The 23834-nt window shown below is 34.7% G+C and overlaps 1 protein-coding gene across 9 annotated transcripts in view; it reads right to left on the bottom strand.

Annotated features, from left to right (window-relative positions):
- The window catches only part of PCDH7 (protocadherin 7), a 292459-nt gene that overhangs the window by 22847 nt on the left and 245778 nt on the right, over positions 1 to 23834 (bottom strand). For 4 of the 9 annotated variants that reach the window (XM_065060685.1, XM_065060686.1, XM_065060687.1 and 1 more), the window contains one exon: positions 926 to 5307. The exons of 3 other annotated variants lie outside the window; for them this stretch is intronic. In XM_065060685.1, coding sequence (XP_064916757.1) covers positions 4928 to 5307 — 380 coding nt within the window. In that variant the 3' untranslated portion in view covers positions 926 to 4927. Of the gene's footprint in view, positions 1 to 925; positions 5308 to 23834 lie in introns of those variants that run through there. 2 more of the 9 variants (XM_021286070.2, XR_010472181.1) reach the window with 2 other exon arrangements.

Genomic DNA, 23834 nt, shown 5'->3' with positions numbered 1-23834 from the left:
TGTTTATTTAAAAAAAAATTCTGGCCAGCCTGTATTCACAAAAATCGAAGTCTACACTGTAACTAAAGTAAAAAGATAGAAACCACACTTTCTGTGGTGTTCAGTGGGAAATTGTATACAATGATTTGCAAGGTCTCTGTAGCAATACTTTATTTTGTAGAAAACAGGGAGGGGGGGGAGTTTTAACCTTTGATCCCTCTCCCCATAAATATAATTTTCACAATCTCAACTTAATAGCTGTTTTGGAGCCTGCTTTTTTTTTTTTTTTTTTTTGGAGTGTGCAGTATGTGATCCAGACAGCTAAGGAATAAACTCTTTCTGCTTCTTAGATGTTCCTTCTTGAGGAGGGCTTGTTCTCAATCTGTAGTTATCCTGAAATGGATAATTTGATTCACTGCTAGAAAGAACTGGAGGGTTTTCTTTCACATTTTTCTCTGAAATGCTGCATTAATTGTGTTGTTCTTTTCATCATAGATGCTTCACTGACATTTTAGAGTTTGTTAATATTTCTAAAGGTCTTGGAAAAAATAACAACCTTGCTGATAATTACAAAATTGTTATTCTGTAATGTAAATACCTGAGCTTTTACTTAAGACTTGTTGTTTCCCTTAATATGAAAGTTTTAAACACACCTTAAAAATAACCTTTTTTGAACAGCAATCAGAAACAAATGCTATAATTACAGGTACTTTATTTCTACTGAAAAAAAGAGCTGTATGGTGCCCTCAGTGACAATAACCCCTACCAAATTACACTCTGTAGACAGGTAAAACCTCAGCTACATTAGCAGCTGAAGAAGTGGCAAGTTAAAAAGGCAGTTTCATCTTTGCCATGCAAAATTTAGGTTAAATATGCAAACTAGAACATGATTTAATCCAGTAAAAGTGGAATAGCCTGTCAGAGAAAGTACACTGGCAAATGGGCAAACAGTTGAACATGTTATATTTTAATTTGCAGAGACAAAAATGACAAGCAATTTATTTACATAAAACTGTACAAAAGCAAATTAAATTATGTAAATATTTCATAAATAGAGGTGGACTAGCGTTTAATACATTTTGCCATGTTTAGCATAGTTGCGTGCATAGTGACTCATAATAAACAATGATAAATTGTTCTCTGCTTCACTATCAACATCCAAGTTGCAGAACAATAGTCAATGTTTAATATTACAAACAGATCGTACCACACTGAATGCAAGTGCTTTAAAATTTAGGAAAAACTTGTCTGAAAGCATACCCCAGGTAACTGGTGAATATTGTCTCCTTCCTTGTGTTTATGCTCTTCAGCTAGTAATACAACTTAACTCATGGACTTTAATTTCTATTGCTCTTTCATCTGCTTATTTCCTTAAGGAAACACTGTATATTTATCATCAATTAAACAGAAGGAAAAATATTTCACTGTTCAAGTTGCTTACAAATGTTTGGTGATGGCTGGATTTATGGCAAGGTCTTTATCCATATTCTTTGTTTTCCTGCTTGAAAACTTCCTAGGGTAGCGTTTCAGCCAACCATTTTAATCCCATTCAAGTTCATCCTCCACATAAAAATAATATTTAACTTTTTTGTTTTGTTTTTCTTTTTTTTTTTTTTTCCTGAAACTCAGGCAGCAGGCCAGTCAGAAACTGTATTGTATAAACATAGTGGATCTGAGATCCAGAAAGAGCATTAGATTTTAGACCAAAGCTATTGAATTTTCTAATACATATAAAGTTATATATTAATGCATCAATCTATAAAGGTGCCCTAATGTAAAATACATGCAAAGCTCATTTGAGTTTTTCATGGAAGGAAATAAAAGGATGGCTTCTATACTGTACAACTGAAATGTGATGATGGCTAAAAACAATTAAAAAAAAACAATTGTCAATATTCCTGGCAACATGAACAGATGATACATTGCTAAATGACTATAATATAGAGTGATTGTGGTTTTCCAGGCAGCAGAATTAAAAACAAATGAAAACAACCTCGAACCCCACACAAATAGTAATTAAAAAAATCTTCAAGACTTACTTAAACTGCAGCCTTGTGTTAATAACGCTTAAGACTGGTCCGTTAACTGAGCTTGACAAAAGGCTTGTTTTTAAATATATTATTTATAATTTCTCAGAAAATAAACACGGGTAAATATACAGGTTCAAAAAAGTTGGGAATAGCCCCTTATCCCTCAGTGTCCAAACCCAACTACGACTTTATCATACTAATAGGTATAAAAGGCACAGTTGCATATTTTGCATTCACCCTAATTATTTTTATAGTCTTATTTGTTTATTTTTGTACAAAAGCACTCTGTTTATGGAGTGGCACCAGATTTAACCTATTTCAAATAAAGAAGAAAAATACAAACACAAAATATATTTGTGTGTCATGCCAGGTCAGAAGAGTAATCAGCATATTAGTAGTGGCTAATTCCACTAGAATTACTGTGAATACTTACAGTAGGTAGAATTTTTTAAAAAATTATTTCACACCCATTTTAGATCTAAGGAGATGCACACAAGTATGTGTGTTAATAATGGTCTTATGTGGTGCAAAAATTGGCGAGTGACTGCTGATCCATTTAATCTGAAGGTCTTTTATGACCTGTATTATTAGCCTTGTAGAAACAGGGTCTAAGAATATATGGAAACAAACTACCTATTTTTTTTTTGTGTGTGTGTGTGTGTAATATTAAATAAAATCTTATTAAAGGAAATTCTGTTCAATATTTGTGTTATGCAATTTTGTATTCTGTTGAAACGTGCAAGAAAAATGTGTATACATTACATAAGCATTTTTAGAAGCATTTTTAAACAGATACTTACAGATTATACAAAGCAGTAACTGCTGTATACAGTCTCATAACAAAGTACTAGTTTGCATCTCTCCATATTACTTAAATAATTAAACATAAAAATGTTCAATCGTTATTAATCTTTGATTTTAATATTTTCTTTCTAAAATGTGCCCATTCATCATAACTGCTATACACAAACTAACATTTCTTGAAGAAAGTAAATGCGAGAGGACAAAATGGCCCATAATGGCACATCCCACTACATGGAGAAGTAGAATCAAAACATAAATGTGATGAGTTGAGTTGATTTACCAACCTCTACTTTAGGCTGTTTAAGGTTATTTCTATGCAATTCTTCAAAGCAAGATACTACCCAAATCTATGTTGTGACTATGGTATACTAGAGAGCCATCTAGACATGCGTTAATGCCAGGTTAAACAGCCAGGGATTTGAATGCATTACCCCTCCTTGAGCTGTCCTTGCCGTGTTGTTTGATTGTCACTTTCATCTGAATATCTGAGCTCAATCTGTTGTTACCACTACAGCATCAGCTACAAAGGACTGGTTGAAGTTCTGCACGTTTTGTTGCTTTTATTGCACAAAAACCATTTTCATTTCCTCTTCCTTTTAAGAAACACTCACCATGAATCATTACAGCTCAGACCTCTTGCATATCACAGTAACTTGGAGTCCTTTTGACTCATCTTGATCTGCTAGGTGAGTATCATACCACTGTTTATCAGACCATTTTCTACCTAGCCTATATATTCTGAGTCTTGACATCATTTAGTATTGCACTTCTCTCCGTTTTAATGCACTTGTGTTTCAATAAAACCTGCATTATATCTTTGATGCAACTGAAGCAATTGGTAATCTATGGCATTGATGACAGAAGACTTAGTAATCATTCTTTACACTCTGAAGAGAAGGTTTTGTGTTTTACTTGTAATATTCAAATGTCATTCTGTCATCCATTGTCCACCCTTTCCATTCCACCAAGCATTTTCATTAACACAGCCTTCTATTAATACTACTAGTTTTTAACTTCGATCTTAAAAATTCCCTGGAACTGGCATATGCAGCATATCATATGCAGCATCTGCTGCAACATATCATGTCATTACAAAAAGCCCACATCAGTTCCTTTGGGCATTCAGCTGAACCACACTGGAAAAAAAATTGTGTCATCTGGGCTTGTGAACTGTGCTACTGTGCAAAATATAACTCAAGGTGTGTTATGAGTACATGTGTGTATCTGTGAATATACTAGTTTTCTAAGCCAAGCCCCAACACTTAGCAGTTCCCCTGATCCATTGTGTGATCTTTGGCCTTTTTGTTATTACCATCTTCCCAGCTAGATGTTAGTCTTGCCCAAAATAATGATTTCAACAGTTTATCAATACTATCCTATAGTATATGTGTTACTAATTGTGTTTATGTTGAAGTAATCATTACAGAGAACAAGAAAGGAGAGAGACACAGCAAGAACACATATGTTCTATGGATAAAACAGAACCAGAGTTCATGAATCATAGGAAAGTATGCCATGTTTTTGACTGCAGTCTCAGGCTGAACGTATTTCTGTTGCTTCCAGCCTCAGGTGAGAGTTGAGAATATTAAAGCTGTGATCTTCACAAAGTGCCTATTAACGTTTATTTCTTTATATTTATCTCTATATCATATGGTTTCTGAAGAATTGTCCCGGGAGGGGATCAGCAATATTCAGATGATATGTTTGGAATACATTTTCCCTGACCTGTTATCCACAACAAGCCAGACAACAGTCAAACAAAATGAGTGGCTTAACTCATGCTTCTGCAGAAGGGAAACAACAGCTTGTTGTGTTCTTTTTAATCAAGCTTGTTACTATGGAAGGAATTTGCAACCATAGATTTAGGAAAATAAAAATCAGTGAGGGGGAATTCGACATGCAAGTAACAACGTTTTCTACATGATACAGTATAGTCAGGCGGACAGTATAATTAAATGCCTGCTATGGAGGCAGAAGTGGCAGGCAAATCTCTTGTCTCTTTGGTTGCCTCCCTCCTTTTTGTTTCTTTTTTTCTGTTAAAATTGTTTTGATCTTAAGACTTTTACCCCTTTTCTTTCTTATAATACGAAAGAACTTTGTTGCTGCTTCTAAGCCTACAGGTAAACTTCTCTTCTAGTTAGAGTATTGACAGGAGATGGCTTGTATTCCCCTGTCTGTGTAAGGGGGATATCCTCTGGATTGCCTTCTTCATTTTTGCTGAAACTAGCCGCGCTGAAGGTCTCATAGGATGAGGTCAACTTTTTGTTAAGGAGGTTTCTGTTGCGATCACCCATGAGGGAGGCTTCTCCATTGGCCAGCTTTTCCTGACTGCCCCGTTCATCAACAGGCATGAAAGTGGAGAGTTTTGGCTGGCTCTTCTGCTTTCTTTCAGGAGAAGTGCGAACTGGCATCCAGCAGGAGTCCGAGTGGCCATATTCATCACATTCTCGGGTACACTTCCCTGTCAGGGCTACATCTGGCAGAGGCCTTGAATCTGAAAGTAAAATAGAATTGTCTTTACAAATTAATAACATCGCAATTACCTACAGTGAAACTGAGAATCCTTAAATTCACAAAAGGTATTTTTAAAGGTCTTGGTAAGAATGTTGCAGTAAGTTCCTCAGTAATAGTTTTTCAACATTGCATGTGCCCATAGGCAGCAAGCATATATTACTTATCCTCAACCTCAATAACTGAAAAAAAAGACTATTAAACCACTTCCTGTGCTTGTAAATCAATCTCAAAAACATTTGGCATTAAGTACTGAATGAATTTTGATGTTTGAAAGAGTCAACCAAGCACTTAATTCCATACTGCCAATTTTCTTGGAATTATTAAAAATACCTTTCTTTGAATTTTTTTGTAAAGAAAAGGCTTTTAATTTGTATGAAAGGAACAGGAAAGCTGGACCCTGCAAATACCTATGAACATGCTTAACCCCATGCTAGTGAGCAGCTCTGTTATTGACAATGAGACTCAATTCATACATCGTGTAAGTATCTGCTTGTATTTCTCAGGATTGGGTACTCATTGTTAGTACACAGTATGTTACATAAATCATACAATAAATCATTAGTAGGAGCATACAAAAAAACCTGCTTGGGGTTACAAATGTAATCTAATGTGTACAGATAAAGCTATTCTGTGTGTTGTGTGTGTGTATGGAGGAACAGGGAGAATCTGAGTGCTGCCTGAATAGATGCATTAACATTTTCTGTGTGACTGGTTGTTTTAGAAGGTGTCCTGTTCCAGATCACTATATCTAAGCATTTTAGTTACTATACTTCTAAGAGCTTTTACTGAAAACTAGCAAAGTTCAGGAGTCTGCAGGATTGACTCTTACCTGGTAAAAACATATTTTTAATATTTGTATTTTTATACTTGTGTTATAATTGAATTAAAAAGCTACCTCAACTATTTAAAGCACTGGGTAAAATTCTAAAACCTTGAGTTTATTCAGTTATACTGTAGGTTATGGTCTACAAGAAAAAACTGGGGCAACCTACAAAGTAACAAGATGATATTCAAACAGTTAAAGTTGTGAAATAAAAATATCAACAATAAATTAATTTTTCCAGTTTTTTGGATATGACTTTCATATGATATATTTGATGAAACTTTTAGGTTTCTTTTATAAAATTTCTATTATCTTGAAAAAGAGCAAGGAGCTTCAACATGGAAACACTGTCAGGTACTTCACAGGGGCTGTGGCAACTTTCTACTTTCCCCAAATTTATGTGAACAGTAATTTTTCCAGTAATAACCCTTGCCTTATAAAATATCTTTCAAAGGTCTATTCAGCCTTCATTTTGTTACTTCTATTTTGCCTACTTTTTTTCTTTGATTTTGGCTGCTAGATAACCTTCTCAAAAAGTGAAAATTCCAACGGTGAAAAAAAAAAGACCACTGCTGAGGTTTAAAAAAAATAATTAAAAAAAAGCAACCAAAAATTTTTCCAGAATAAACTGTTTTAATGTAAAATATTTACAACAGGTGCTTGCAGAGTAAGGATATTTCATTTCAACATCTGCAGATTTAATCCTGATAGAATTGCAAAAGCTCTTGAAAGTCAGATTTATGTTCCCCCTGTCTTGATTTTTTAAATGTATTTAAACATTCATTTAATTAGAAATTTGTTGCAGCATTGTAAAGAATATGCATATTTTATTATTATCTGGTTTATATAATCTACTGTATGTATTCTAAATATAATATTTAATATTTAATATTGTATAATATTTAATATTTCAATGTATCTGATTTTAATTAGGAAAACAGCACTGATGTCTAGACAACTGAGTTGAGATGTATAAGGCTGGGAAGAGGGAAGTGAGGAGTTCTGAGCTGCTTAGTGTTTGTTTTGCTGTTGTGTGTTTTGGTGTGTTTTTTGTTCAGTTTTGGTGGTAGGCTTTCTTTTTAGTTTTTTTAGTTTTGTTTTAGTTTTGTTTTTCAGGGGTTTGGGTTTGTTTGTGGGTTTTGTGGGGTTTTCTGTTTTGTTTTGTTTTGTTTTGTTTTTTTCACTTAGACTCAGTCCTGATGCCCATATTTTTTCAGATGACTGTGTTCTGGAGCTGTAAACAGACGATGGAAACTCTAACAGGAAAATTCTTTATTTGTCAGCTAAATCTAGTATTATTCTGGCATTCCTTTAAGGTAAGAAGCATGATTAACTGCTGAGCTACACTCAATGTGCTCTGATTTTTAAACAGAAAATCCTTCCCCATATTTTTATAATAGGGCAAATCCTCTTCACATCTAAATCTCAATAAACTCTTCAAACAGAACCTTATTTCCAAGCAGTGACTGTTAAATATTATGCTTCCTCCTAGTATTTCAATTATTACTCTGGTAGAATATTAGCAAATGCTTAACAAGGTAATATGTCTGACCTTTACTTAAAAAAGAGGAGTATGTGTTTATTGAAAAAGGATCTTATGTAGTTTTTGTTTGTTTGTCTGTTTTCAAGACTGAAATAATTAATGTCTCATTATATCTGATGGCTTCTTTTTAGTGCAAATAAGTCTTCAACTAGCATTACTTGGGTTGATAAAAATCCTTTCCTTGCGGTCCTTGAACCGCACACTTGAAAATCTATTATTTTGCATTGTAGTGCATCCTATGTTCACTTTTGAGCAAATATTAGAACTCCTTGTCATAAACCATGAGGACTTGCTCTGCAATTCTGCCTTATAGTGCTGTTTTATGAAGCAACAATCTCTAAGTCGGCATGTGGATGACATACCCTGTTAAGTTACGTGATAAACCTTATCTTCACCCCACAAAAGAGCACAGGGAGGGAGCACCAGGTTAATATTAGCCCAAGTTCTACCCTGACAGGCTCCTCCCAGGCCTATCAGTCTGTCTAAGGTCTGTCAGTCCAGGCCCAGAGCAGCACAGGGGTATACAGTGGCAGATAGGAACACAAATCAAGGACAACCAACTTGTCTGGGCCCTTTTCAGAGCTATCCTAGCAGAGCCATTAGCCCCAACATCCAGGCATGAAACACAGCACCATGAGTCATTGGCAGCTGCTCTCCACATCACCTTTCTGTCTGACAGGGGGATTGTTGCCTAGGTATGTACATGGTATACGAGGAAAAGCAGTTTGGTATAGCACAGGGCTTACTGTGCAATGTTTGGGGGAGGAACCAAAGGAAGGACAAGGGAGTGGTTTAGATGATTTGGGGAGGAACAAAAGCGGGAAAAGAGCCAGTCACATGTAAACAGGTTGCTGGCTAATAAGCTTGTCTGGTTGTGCCTTGTGTCTTATCAGCACCATCTGTCTTGTCTTCTTATTAAAGTCCTTTCCTCCTTCCTGTATATGGGCTGTCTATTATGTGTGCATGTATGTCTGTGTGCATGTCCAGTCTCACTAGTGGACTTCCATCCTGTCCTGCAGAGACAAAAGCAGAATGAGGCCCCTGGTGCTACCTCTGTTTGTGTGAGTGCTCTGAATGTCTGTGATTTGTGTGGTAAACTGTATATATATTTGGTGTATATGCATGCTCTGTGTGTAAGCCTACTGGGAATACATCTGCATCTTTGCCACTCGTTGAACCTGGGGACATGCAGCAGCAGCCTTGCCTCCCTCATGCTGTCAGATGCAGTCTGATATATTTCCCTCTAAAACACTCTTGAATTAGTATTTGGCACATACTGTTAATGTAGCCTTCTAGTCCATTGTTTCCTTGCATCAGTTCTAAGAGCTTGAATCAGGACAGCATTTAAGCACACATTTCATTTAACATGTTTTGAAGCTGTTGTATTTAACTGCTCTTCTATTTAAAAGATGGACATAATTTCAGCATTTGGTGGGGAGGGGAGGTAGTGCAGGGAACGAGGGAACTTTTTGTGTGTGTGTTGTATCAGAAGATGGGTAAAACACCCAGTGCTGTCAGGACTAAACTATTACTAGTACCTAAACTAGTCAGTTAAGTACAACTTCGGTGCTTTCTATACACTGCAGTAGATAACAGAGATTTAATCTTAATTCCAAATGAACTGCCAGACTGCTGTAGCTACAAAGTAATTAAACGTATTTTTGCTAATTCCCTGAACTCAGAGACCCTCTTTTGCAGAGTAGTGACTTTATGCTCCTCTTTTTATATTATGGAACCCATGTAGTTGTGAACAACCTCTGAATTTGGAGGAGAAAAAAAAAAAAGTTACCTTGTCTTCCAGCATAATTTATATCCAAACATACCTATTTTTAAGTGACATGTTTTTTTTAAATACTCCTCAGTTTAAAAGATGAACACTTTAGTAGCGACCTCACTGCTAGCTGACAAGCCTAATGGAACATGACACAGCAAAGAATTTGTCAGCATAGTTGGCAAATCATCAAAGAAGACTACAATAGATTTCTGCCACGGTTACATATCTGGAAACTGACTCAAGTAAGTGCTTAAAATGCCAGATATTAATAAATATATTTTATCATATACAGAAATTTGTAGATGTGGTGTTGGGTTTTAACTGTTTTTACATAGACTATGCAAATTTAAGCTTTTATTTGCAACAATTATGATTCATTTTTCTTTTATCACACTAGTCTGGAACTACTGCACAGAGATTCTTTACAGATCCTCAGTAACTGGAGTTGCAATGGAAGGCGTTATCTAAGTTATTGTCAAACATATCCTCTTATGGTGTCTCTACAACAGAACCAGGTGACACTTGACTATTTATAAAACCATTGTAAAACCAGTCCCTAAAATGCAGATATTTAGGCAAGTTCTTGGGTAAACATATACATGGAGATTTCAAAAGTGAATATTTATAAAGCAGATTTCACTCGCCACTACTCAGATTTCAGCTTAAAAAAATTGCAGAACACTAATTTACAGGGTCTCACAATTTGCTTTCTCATTGTATCAAACACAAGCTTCCACCACCATTTCCAGAATTAGCTGATAAAAGTTTTTTTTAATGATAGTTATCATTAATCCAACAAATCTTTAAACATTTATTGCTAATTTCTGAGACAGTGATATCTTATGTTTCCCATAAAACTTTGCACAAAAGCATGCAAATGAATGGAATTACTTATATGCATGCTCATGTTTCTGTTGATTGTAGCTGACTGTTGCTTTAGGGCTAGGAAGATTGCTTGTTATCAGAAAAGGAACGCACCTACCAAGGCAGTGTGGAGATAGGAAAATATCATGCTCTATACTCAGTTTAAAGCTAAAAAAATTAACAACCAAAATTTTCCATTATTTTCTCTGTTCCCATTCCTTACTAAAGAAGGTCAATATATTCCATAAAGTACAGAGAAAGTATTATGAACATAGTAATCAACAAGTATGTGTTACAAGCTATGTGTCTTTTTGTGCACATACATGGCAGAAATATAATAAAGGATTCACACTCACTCTGGCCCCACTCTGTACATTTTTTAACAATCATTCTCGTACAATATATTTTACACAAACCCAGCATTATCAATTAATCATGACATGGTCCTACCACATACAAAGATGCAAGAAGCTTTTCCTTTCCTCATCTTTTATAAAGCACACAAAAAGCCTATGGTAACAACAGACTTTAGATGTACTTTAGTAGTCAAGAGCTCTGTTCCACTTCTTGTCCCTGGAGATGGCAAACCCTCCAGAGCAATACTGACATCCTATCTAGACAGAATAGCTTGAACATTCCCAGAAAGAACTCTGTGCCCAGAAAGCATTCATAGCTGTAGACTTGGAGGAGTACACAACCACAATAGCTATACAGTACTACACCAGTGCAACCGTACTTGTGTAAACCATACAGCCTGGTCCATGGGATCCAAGTTGTCATTGGTAGATGAGTTCTAAATTGTATCTATGACAAATCAATAACTACATGCAGATTTTGCTGCCTTTCCCCGCTGAGGGACCTATAACATCTCTGCGTGGCTCCAGTTACTGAGGATCTGTAAAGAATCTCTGTGCAGTAGTTCCAGACTACTGTGATAAAAGAAAAAGGAATAGTAATTGTTGCACAGTAATGACGCAGACTGTGGTTTCAATGAGCCAGTTTTTATCCCACCTTTTCTTGCATTCTGTACACAAATATAGCAGAGGACCTTCCAAAATTAAATAGGAGTCCATTTACACAGTTTTTATATTAAATGGTTGTCTGTTTTATGACTGCATGTTTGGAGAAACAATAGAGCTTTTAAAGCCTAACAAGTATTGACTACCTGATCAGAAAACAATAATGCGAAAAATAGCTGAGAGGGTACATCTTGTAGAAGATCACTGTTTAAGGGGGGAAAAAAAGCTAAACTATAGTGATACACAGCTACAGTAGTATTGTCTTTGAAATTCTTACCTCCTGATTGCAGTAATACAGGAACTGCACCCCAGTTAGTGCTGTGGCATATTCTGACATGCCAAGATACTATTAAAATACTTAAACATGTTCAAAGGCATCAGCAACTTCTTTCTCTGCACCTTAGGCTAAATACAGTTAAAACAGCAATTGAACATATCTCAAGAAGCATTTAGTGCCCCAAGGCTTGGACTGCTGTCATTCTGAATGTGGCATTATCGTGTACTGCAGAGATAGTGCATGCCATCTCTAAAACAGTCCTACTGAATAAAGTCAAACACAAATCCTGTGTTTGAGACATGCCAACTGCACTAAAGTAATGAATATATTAATTGCTTTTGGACTAGAATAATTTCATGTATATTATGCTCAGTTTTGAAATTCTTTTCAGTGCTTAAGAAAATACCTCAGAATACAGAAAGGCTTACATGTACATTGAATGAATGATTAATACTGTGATAGGAGCTATGACAGAAGGGTATAAAATAATGAATACTGAACCTTTTGTTATACAAAGATAAATGAACATACAATGAATGTGATCATTTTCAATATGTTACTTGACAAATGGTAAAATAAAAGTATTCCCTAAATGCTTCCTGCTGTAGCGTGTCAAAAGTCCAAGTATTTAGCTAGTTTCAAGAGAGATCAGAGTGGAATTTTCAAAGCAACCATGAGATGCTAAATAGTCCTCTACCACTAAAACTAATAAAACTTAAACAAACAAATAAAGCACCACCACCGTAAGAAAATAGAAGCAGGTGACCAGTGCTTTAACATCTGAAAAAACCTCATGCTGGATGAATGAAAGTGAATTAGCCAGAAGAGAAAGCAGAAAGGAGAAAACAGCACTTTTAATGTGGCTGTAGTAAAGCAAGAGTGGAAACAATCTGTTTTGCATGCCCATAGTGGAAAGAACCAAAAGTAATGACTTGATTGCAACAATGATAAATCAGGTTAGAAATTAGAAAAAAGCTTTGAGGATAAATAAAGTGATGGAAGGTTAGAGAGTCTCCACCAAAGGGTGAGTTTTACGAGCGCCTAGCAAAACATCTCCCACAGCTAACACAAATGCGGCTAATACTTCCTTGGCAAAGGAAGGATGCACTGAATGACCTCTAAAGGTTCCCTTCAGCTCTGCAATTCTGTTAACATGATTACTAAAATTTAATATTTATATAATATATATATTATAATATTTAATATTTAACTCTCTGTGGGTTAGGATTCTTGACTTACTCAGTAACAAATCAACCTTAGAAGTTGGGCTTAGGTTCAGTTAAAAGTCCATCCTCCTTAAAATTTTATGCTAATAGAATTACAAGCAAAAAACCAAAATGGTCAGACCATTTAAGACAGGTGCTAATCAAAGGAATACAGAAACAAAATGATAGTAATGCTAAAAAAAAAAATCACTCTCAAGTTCTAACACAATAACCTATCATTTATAAAATCTTCTTTCCTGAGTCCCCACACACCCATTCTACTTTACAGTTTCATCAAAAAGTTAAGGATTGGCTTCTTCTTCTACCTGTAGTGGTACAAAACAAATATCATGCCTCTGAAGTCCTTTAAACCTGAAAGTTTAGTGTAAGACAGACTGTAAACCAGGAAATTTTAGCACTGTTTACCTCATATAAAATTTTTGGTTTGTTTACCCTTATATAATAGCTGCCTCTGTTTTAGTGAGAACAGAGTTAAATAAGTAAAAGAATGCAGATATTTCCCTTGTTTAATTAAACAGACTACGTTAGAATATATAGCTATATAACATGTCTCAGGTACGTAACCAAAGAAATATTACCCAAATCATAAAATTCCTTGCTTAGACTCCATAGTTATTTCTATGACAATTGCTTCCAGCAGGTTAAGGTAGAATATTCTTTAATTCTTCCTCTAAATATAGAATAATTCCACTAAAAATTTTCTTACCTAAATCAATGATTGTACCAGTAGTATTGCATCTTTTATCTTCAATGATTCATCAGTTTTTCATAATTGACTTACAGAGTGTTTAGATGAAAAACAGACTAGTTGTACAAAACTAGTTGTACACTTTCAGGTGCAAATCTTATTAATGACTCAGTTGTCAGTGGAGAACCATAATATAGGTTGTATAAAATATTATGTGTAAGTGAAATCGAACAGTCTTACTACTACACAGATACTAATTTAAAGCCCTGATTACATTATAATAGAAAAGGAAACACATCAGAAACATATAGTTTTCTCTTGATTAAGTTGTATTTATCCTGTAGCTCAGATTTTTTTACTTTGTTTTTGTCCACAAGACCAATTGCGTCTATATAATGAGGACCAAGAAGTATGAGCTTATGCGATATCAGGGGAGAGTACTGTACTAAATACACCATGCTGAACTTAAATTCCCTAGATTTTAATTTTCTAGATTTAAATGCAATTGCTACCAGACTCCTTGTAATCCTGTTAAATCCTTTCATAGCCTGATTTACTTCTTTCACTGAAATGGCAACATATCCTTCAGAAAAGTAGGACTTATTATGGCTTCCTGAAGTAGCATAAACTTTAAGACGTAGGAAACATTTAAGCTGCCTAATTGTTCTGCCAATCTGATTCTAAAGTATTAATCTGTCATTGTGTCAAGTTACATACCTTTATTTTTTTCAGTAAAACGTGTCAGTGCTTAACAAACTCTGAGCTGAAACAATTTGTGGAGCAATTAGAATGTCAGCTCTCCTAAAGATAACTTAAGAAAAGTCTGAATCAGGGCTCAAAAGTAGACATAATTTCCTTGATGCTTATGCCAAAGCGATGGAACTGCAGGAGTTTTATGGGAAGAGAGAAGCTAGCAGCCATTATTGGCTCATCTCAGCTGCATACTGTGCCTCCCTTTTATTTTATTTCATGGTGATAAGGATTTAATAATGTATTTTCTTCATCAGGAATAGACACTAGGTGGGAAAACTGGTGCTCTTGCAACAGAAGAGAAAAACAAGGTTATATGATTTTCTCACCTCCTCCTCCAATTTATGCACATCTCATTCAAAAGGGAACTTCTTTTTGGAGATACTCCAGGTAACATTTTCTAGGGGATATTAATGAATGCCTTGCTTCCATTTAGAAACTAAAAGCACAATCCCAAAAGATGTTCAATGTCATTACATCTCATGGATATCTCACAAGTATCTCAGAGGATATACAGAATCTACAATGCAAGTTGAATATACAGAAAGAAATCAGTGGCTTGACAGAGTTGTAATCTGTTTTGCAAGATTGATATTTGTTGAAGTGATATAAAAACATAGTAGATATGACTAAAGTTTTGGTTCAGAGGATGACTGATTAAAATGACACAACTCCCCCTACACACATGGTTGCTTAATTATTTAGTATAAGTAACGGAAGAGGGTGGACAGGGGGAAAAGAAAACAAAGCAAAAGTGAATCCCTTGTGGCTATGGACAAGAGCTCCAACCAAAATAAAGTTCTGTTTGAATTTTTCTGTGTTTAAGAATTGGCTTTAAGGGACAACACTGATTTCTTTCTTGAATATCTTTCAGTGAGTTATTTTTTTTTACAGAATTCTTCTTTCACATGAGATACTAACTTGAACTGATAATCATGATAGCAGCACTGTATTCCTGAAAATGAGATGCTTCGTACAGTTCTTTGTGCAGCAATACATTGCTGCATATGTAGAACAAAATATTATATAAAAACATATATTAAATATTAGTAATGCTTTCATAAAAAAGGAATTACTCATTTTCTCAAGAGTTTTTCTGTGACCCACGTATTGTTTATTTTTTCAGAAGTCATAGACCCTCAAATGTTAAACTTGAACCTTAACTATAAAATGTGCTGAAACTCTATTAATTTATGTTATGCTATTTTCAAATCAGAGGAAGAATAAATTTCTCCATGCTCTGCAAGGAATGATCATCTAAATGCTGTAGAGCTCAGTACGAAGCAGAAACAAATTACTTGTTACTACTTGTCTTTTCAGCAGCTGTCAAGAAGTTGTGTTGTAAGAAGAAAAATAGCAGTCATGTGAAGGATTCATTTAACCTTTTATGTCACATAAAGGGAACCTTATCCCACACAACATGCTTCTCTCACAACACATGTACTCATTTTTAATTTTACTTACTTAATTGTACTAGCAAGATCTGGAATACAGAACCAAATTTAAATCAATTCAGTGAACTGAAGAGTACAAAGAATGCGCTTTCATTCCTTTAGCAGAAGATCTACATAATGCATGCTAAAAATAGAAATAAAAAAACATTTTAAGATCATTGTATTAATGCACAATTTTCTTGTTTGTATAAATATACTCCAGAAGAAATGTGTTATCTTATAAAATATAGTGCTTATCTTCATTAACCATGAAGCATAACAGAAATACAAAATCATAGAACTTAGGAGTAAATGATAATACTTTCACCTGTCACAGGGAAATTAATTGATTTATTGATTAACTAGTTGCAGGCTTTTGTCTTTTATTTCATGTCAAAGTCATGAGCCTGGTCAACTAATCTGGAACCCTCAACTTCTTGTTTTTACTGTTTTTGTAGTATATATGTGGATAATCTTCACACCTCAAAAAATGGAGAGACAAATACAGAGAGAGAATTAATCTCTCAGCGTGATTTATGTCCTGCTTAAAGGGATTTTTTCATTATTTTTTTTATTGATTTTTCAGCTGTGTGTGCAGATTACAGCTTGCAAATTAATTACAAACATGAGCTCAGAATGCTTACATACTTATGACAGATTCATCTGGGTTACAGTCCATTAGTAATTAAGCATTAAGCACAGCTCTAATTCCCCTTGTGCATGTGCAGTAGATAGACTGTAATCATGCACATGAATCATAGGGATGTTGTACTAAAGGAGGTCAGATTATCACTGTTTATCTCACTATAGAATGGAAAAGTGTAATGATAATTTTTTATAATGATGGCTAGTACAGAAAAAGTTTGAATGAAACAAAACAGGGAAGTCAAAAAAATAAATTTTTACATGCAAAGTCTAAGCCTCTTAGTAATAGTAGTCCCAGTCCTCCTTGTGGGAGGAGAAATCTAATGGAGCCCTGTAGTGTGTATCAGTTTTTTGACCCCTGCCCTTGACCCTAAGTATCCTACAGTGTTTCATTTCCTCAACCCTTATAGGAGATAAGGAAGTAGAATTCTTACCTTACAAATAGAAATGTATCTTGATGAAAATTAAAGGCAAGGTTGGACTTGTCTAAGTATATTAGTCAGGACCTATCTCTCAACTCTGACATGAAGATACCGGGATTTTGGTTGCTTCACCAGCTATAAGGTAACATTTTCTTCATACTTCCCAAACCACTTATTTGAATGGACATTTGAGCGTATCCCTCTACAGATTTCTTGAGATATTGTTACAAAATATGTGAAATATTTCCTAGCCCCGAAGTAAAAATAGAATAATTTTTGCCAGAAGTTACTCCTGTGGAAGTACCGTTTAACAAATCCATTCTCTTCGTTTAAGAATGTTTCTTATTAAAATTTGTATGCTCTTTTGTTTTGCAGCACAATATTAAAAATAGTCACTATGCTTTTGCTTAGCTTGGTTACCCAAGTGTATACCCATAAAATTTTAATCTCAGAAAATATTCCATTATTCCTCAGTTCGTGACATTTCCAGATTTCTTAAGAGCAGTACATACACTTTGGACTACTGTTTCACAGCAAACATCTACTTTTTCAAGAATGAATCAGATAATCTCCAGCTTGTTTCACTAATTTGAATAGCAGTAAGTCTCTTACATTATTAGTTTATGCTTTCGTTCAGACTTCAGTAAAACTGACAAAAGGTTTTAAACTGGACAATGTTTAGCTTGCTCCACTAGCAATGCATGACTAAATTATTGACAATAGGTAGGAAAAACCTTAATTATATCTGCTAGGATAGCATAAACCCAGTCCAGCGGTAGTTCCTGTGAATGTAAAACATTGTGCACTGGAGTATAACTAGTTTCTTCATATAACAGATTCACTACCGGATGGTACAAGTGGTTTCTACTTGGGTCAGCTTCGAAGCTGCAACTCGAAGCAAAAACTGTGTGCCTAAATATCAGTCACCTGAACAATCATAGTTTTCAGAGAATGTAAGTATTCCAAGAGAATTATTCAAAGAGAGTGGTGCGCTCCTACCACAGCTGAATGAAGTACTACCAGAAACTGGGGGTCACACCTGACTATTTCATGGTCCATTAGCAGGAGTTAGCAGCAGAGAGAGCTGATAAGCATGTTTCATGCCCCTTTGTAAAAACAGCACCTCTGATAGGCATCCATTAAATTAAGCCTAAACTAAGCATAGTGGATAAACTCACAGCCCACAGTGGTGGACACCAGTGATACATTTATGAAACTTACACTTCGAGTTAATTAAGTTAGATGGACTGTTAAAGCATGGACATATATAGATATATTCTATTTTAAATTAGAGAAGAGTGGCTGACTAGATAAAGTTTACAATTATCTGTTTACTTTTGAGTGGTATAGATAGAAAGTAAATGGAAGAATGTGTTCTCAAGACGAAAGTTATCAGCATTACAATTAACATTGATTTTATTCTGCTCTTTGTGTGAAGATACTTTGAGAATCTTATTTTTTATTAGACTATTCATGTATACTCTCAATTACCTTTCCCACCAAGTATGTGAAAACTCATCGGTGCAAGAAACAGTTGAACGAATTCTCAGTGCATGCTTTACCCTACCATAGACACGAACTGTAATTGCATAGGTGTTAAGTGTTGTTAAACTTATTTTGTGCTGCAGGAGAAGTATTTTATGGGGTTTCTCTGTTTCTATTTGCTGATGCTTTTAGTCACTGAAAGTAGAGCAGGTATAAAAAGAGGTCAAGCTGACAGCAAAACTGAATCAGGGATTTTCATGCCAATGAAATAATAAAAAACAGCAGTGTTCTTACAGCAACATAAAAGAATATCAGTAGGCAAAAAGGTGCTGAACAGCTACTGGGAGGAAGTGAATAACGCATCCATTTCAGGAAAAAAAAATATTTTTCTGATCACAGATAGCTTTGTGAACTGGATAAATTAGGATGCCCTTTAAACAATTTTCACGCTTCAAGAAATGTCTGTGGGAGACAGGTCTTATTTTCCTTTAAGAGTTCAGACTTAATAGGTTGAATTTTACTTGTATTCTCTACGCCTTTATTTCTCATGTCTATCATTCCCAGATCAAACCTGCTATCTCTGACGTGTTTCAATACTTAGTATGAATGTTTCCCCCCACGACTGGACTTATTGTCTCAAACACACACATCCTTATCTCTCTACAGATAACACTGGCAGAGTGCAAGTGCCGTCCAAATAACTGTCAAAGGATAATAAAGATTTGCCCAGCTCTTCTATGTGTTTCAAAACTAAATCTGTAAGTAAATGTGTAACTCTGTATCAAAGTAGTTTACTAGAGTATCTGATTATCTTCCATATAAAATGCTGGATACTGCATCCAGAGAAAGATTAAAGAAACAAGTTTTTTTGCTTTTATGACTGATAGCATGTACTAAACCCACAAGTTTAAAAGTCACAGGAGAGATGCTGTATCAATTAAATTCCAAGAGATTATAAGATTTTTGTCTGTCACTAAGTGATTCTATGGACTTAATATTTTTTCAGACCACCATCTGTTAAAACTCAGTAGAGAAATATCTTGCCTCTAGTTTAAATTATTTGAAAATAATTATATCTTCTTCTAGAATAACAAAATAGCAAGCTGTTACAATACTTATGAATGTCACCATGCTATAAGAGAATTATTCTTCTTGTTAACTTGTAAAATTTTTATTCATAGGGAGGTTTTATTTTGAATTAAGATTTACAGAAACACCTTAGATTAAAATTTCAAGGGGGAAAACTGATGGAAAAGGATAGAAAGAACAGATCAGAAATAAAATCTCCTTGCTAATATAACAAAAAGCAAGTATCATTTAACTTCTCTGTGGTTAGATTCTCTCATTTATTATACTTCAGCCTATGAAAATTAGTCTAGTTGCAGGCATTTCTTATTCTGCAATAGAAAGGTTATACAGTTTTCTACAATAATTTGTATATTGTATTTTCCTTAGGAATTTAAAAATTATTCTTAAGACCTCAGCTACACAAACTTGTCAGAGGAGTGAGCAATTATTCTAATTATAAATAGCTGGGAGAATTTCTCACTGGTTCAGTTTTTCCTAATCTGTCTTTCAGGGAAATGTAGTATACAAGCAGGCGTAGATTTCACAAGATGCACTACATCATTAGCACATGGCATTTAGAAATCCAGTCAATCCAACTTCATTTCAATTTCTAAAAAGCACGATAATTTTGCATAGTCAGGGACTGACCTCATACTGCTTTGACATTCTTTGAATCTGGTACTTATGTCATCAATGAGAAGTGCAAATTCAAAGTAATCAACTACAGCTAGTGGCATACCATAAATTTGAAATTAATGTAAAGCGTGATCCATATCTTTTCCAAGGATAGGAACCAACAATTTCAGCTGAATAGAAATGAAAGATCAGGTCTCTTGAGATATCTGTGTTTTGCATGTTAACTATTAAAAAGCAAATGAAGATTTATGCAACTTCAACCTCTTTGCTAAGAAATTGAAACCAATAGCATGAGCAAACTATAGATAATTTCTGTGTCCAAAAATATAACAAATGTTCCTCAAACACATACATTAAAGATAGTACCAAATTTTTTCACTATATTTGACTGCATCTCTACTATTAATGTTACAAAGACAGAGATGATAAAACACCGTGATAGACAGATGGTACAATTTAAAGATTTTTTATTTTCCTTCTAATCTGTCATATAAATACCATATAATGTATTTTTCAGCTCAAAAGTATAAATTTGCTCAGCAAAGCTGCTCAGCTGTAGTGCATGCATTTTTCTGACTGAGGTGTTTTAGGTCAAGTGGAACTCTTTGTAGGAAAAGGAACATTGCTCTTTTCTTAAGAGCAACTAAACCTGCTTAGCTGAGAGGAGTTTGTGTAGTTCAGAGCAGGACCTGTGCCCCTGGTTCCAGAACTCTAAATTTATAGGTTATGGAAAACAACTTCAAGGAGACTCTAGAGTTTCCATATAGGAAGACCCTGAAGGTTGTTTGAATAAATAGTCTGGAAGGAAAGGATGTTAAAAAGGAGTGGTAAGATGCATTTTTAGATCACCTTATTCTGTACAGCTCAGAAGTTCTTTGTTTTCACTATTAAAAAAAAGTATTCTTAATCTTAATACTTGGTAATCTAATAAAGTCAGGCTTTGGAGAATAGGTTGCTTTTGGCCTCTTTTGGAGAGTTACACTGCAAGACTGAACCAAACAGTCCATCAAAAAAAAAAAAAAAAAAGCAAAGGAACATTAGGAAATCAACAAGTACTAATTTATAAAGAGAGCACAAAAAAACGAAGCTGAAGGTACCACCTATGGAACCACACCTGTTATGATTTACCTAGGGGTTATAACCCTAAAAGTTCGTTAACCCAGAAACTTAGTCTTCTGTCCTTATTCACAAAACTTTTGTTTTGAAAGTGCAGTGGTTTAACAGTCGATGTTATTACAAGGTTCAAAAGGAATAGGAACTTGACCTAAGCCTTAATCAGGGAGCGATATTGCAAATAAGTCCATACATAATTTGTAGGAAAAACAAATTTGTAAAAAAAAAAAAAAGAAATGCCTACTATGATATATCATTCCTGGTTTACAAATATTATGTTTCTCTGTATTAAATATACAAATTGCAAGTTATATATGTCTAGTTGCTCGTGGAACATGACTGACAGGCTGTAGAAGGGCATTGTATCATATGAGACTACAGGGGGAAAAAGAACAAAGCTTAAGTTTATGGAGTGGGAAAACTATTTAGTAATTAAGACTAGTTTTTGCCAATTTTCTCTGTCAGCTATGAAAATAATATAAAAACAAAAATTACAACTGTGGTCTACACATACTGTTCTACTTTGAACTTCCTTCTGTCTTACTAGTCCTACTAGGACATTGTCAGGTGTTTTTGGTTTTCCAGATTTTATTTGTTGTTTTTCTTTTTTAAAAGGACAGCAAAAGAAGATTAGAAAGAACAAGAAAGAGGCACTCATGCAATTCAGTTTCCCTACCTATTAAAAAAGAAGAAAAAAAAAAATAAAGAAAAGAAAAAAATCATTGAAGTTTAAAGGAAAAAACCTTTAACCCAAACAGGTGATAAGAAATTATAATTAAATTTATGTAGTGTTTTGAATAGTCATGCCAGAAGTAAACCTATATTACTCCAAATAGGATATTTACCTCCTTCATGTTTAATATTCTGTTGTTCATCAGATGAAATGCAAAACAAGCTAACTTCAAGTAGTTCTGCAAATCTGGCTTAGAAAGAAAAGTATTATCAATAACTCTGGGTCATCTTATCTCAAGAAAATCTATCAGGTATCCAACACATCAAGCACTTGTGCTGCAGTTATGTCCTGCTCTCTGTTTTTAATTATGAAGTTCTTCTCTGCAGGAAGCAATTCTAAAAGAATTGAAACAATTGAAAGTCTAAAAACATCAGAAGAAATCTACCTCATACATTCTGAAATGCAGAATATCTTAACACCACACAGCTTGTAAACAAACACATACGCAACCCTTTTCTAGGTAAAGAGCCTCATTTGAAATCACAGCCTTTCACAATAACTTTCCAAATGAATTTTGCACTAGTAGTAACTGTGCAATCTTAAGTTAAAAAGAAAAATAGTCTTTTATTGACCAAATGGAATTTGATTGTGATAAGGTATCATTTTCTAATACCTAACTAAAAGACATGTTTTGAATTTCCCTCCATGTAAATATTGAGAAATAAATAATATTGCAAGTAGAAGTAAAAAGAACTATACATTTTTTTTGCCATATGCAGAAAATAACTTCTGTGGAAATGTTAAGATGTGGAGAAAAGCATTTCAAACAAAAGAAGACATTTCTAAATTTGCTTATTTGTCTGTGAAAAGTCATATTGACTCACCATTAGAAATATTTAAGGTGTCCTGAGAGTACATGTCTTCTGAGCTCTGCTATGCACACCAATTTTTAAAAGAACCTTTTATTTCCATAAAGTTGTATCAGCATATTTCAGGGATAAGGAAGTTTCTGACAGTTTGCATTGTTGCATTTCTTTGTTAAGCCATCTGCCATGACCTTCAGTACTGATCCTCTGTAAGATTTTTATTTTATCACCCCAGAGTTGAAACAAATTGAAATGCTGTCATGAAAATATTCTGCTTTGCAAGTTACTAAAATGAAGTTACACTGACAAAACATGTGCTGTCTTAGCTTAGTCTAGGTAAAGAATTTTATCCAGAATACAAAACTTATTAGCAATTTTTTAAAATTATTTTTTATTTAATGAAACCAATAGCTCAGGTCATCATGTTTGTGTTCAAACATGAATGTTTCATACACAACCCCACTCCCTTCCCATTACTGTAATGCAAGTGTTCTCTTATTGATATGGGAGAGATCAGGAACACGCTCTGCCTTTCTAGCTGAATAGTAAGCATTCAGCTAGAAGGGGAGGAAGGGATCTGTGGTCACATTTTAGAAAGCAGAGCTCTGTTCCTAGCTGAATGCCTAACACGTTACAAGTCAAGGTCACTCTGCTTCTCTCTCTTTTGGTAATTCCTGATAGTGATTGCAAAGAAAACAGCTACAGGATGGTGAACGATGGCTCTCACCATGAAAAGTCGGAAGCTCTGGACCTGAATACCCTTAGGCTAAATATGTTACTTACAACTTCACATAGCCATGCTTGAATGAAAATGTCTGTGTTTTCTACTCTGATTTTAAGCTATGTGATGAGTTCACGTGTTTTAGGAGCATTCAGAACTCAACTACTCTTTTTTGCCTTATTTCTGAATGTCGCAAGAGCACAGATTCCCAGATGAAATGGTTTTGTAACTGTGAATGTGAACATTTGTGATTCAAAACACAGTCACAGTTAGAGTAAGGTAGATACTAAAGGATTAGCTTTCTGAAATTGTTTCTTAGGCACACATGGATAAATCCCACCCCAGAGCCAAAATATGTGCTCTTGTTCTCTCCCATTTGCCTGAACAAACCAATCATGAAAACTTTGTCTGGCACCAAAACTGTAAAACCAGTGCTGAGGTTTTCAGTTTGAAAATGACAAGTTCTAGAGCTACTCTATGA

The sequence above is a fragment of the Columba livia genome, chromosome 4, assembly GCF_036013475.1.
Source record: "Columba livia isolate bColLiv1 breed racing homer chromosome 4, bColLiv1.pat.W.v2, whole genome shotgun sequence".
Lineage (NCBI taxonomy): Eukaryota > Metazoa > Chordata > Aves > Columbiformes > Columbidae > Columba > Columba livia.
This window is presented reverse-complemented; position numbering and strand designations above follow the sequence as displayed.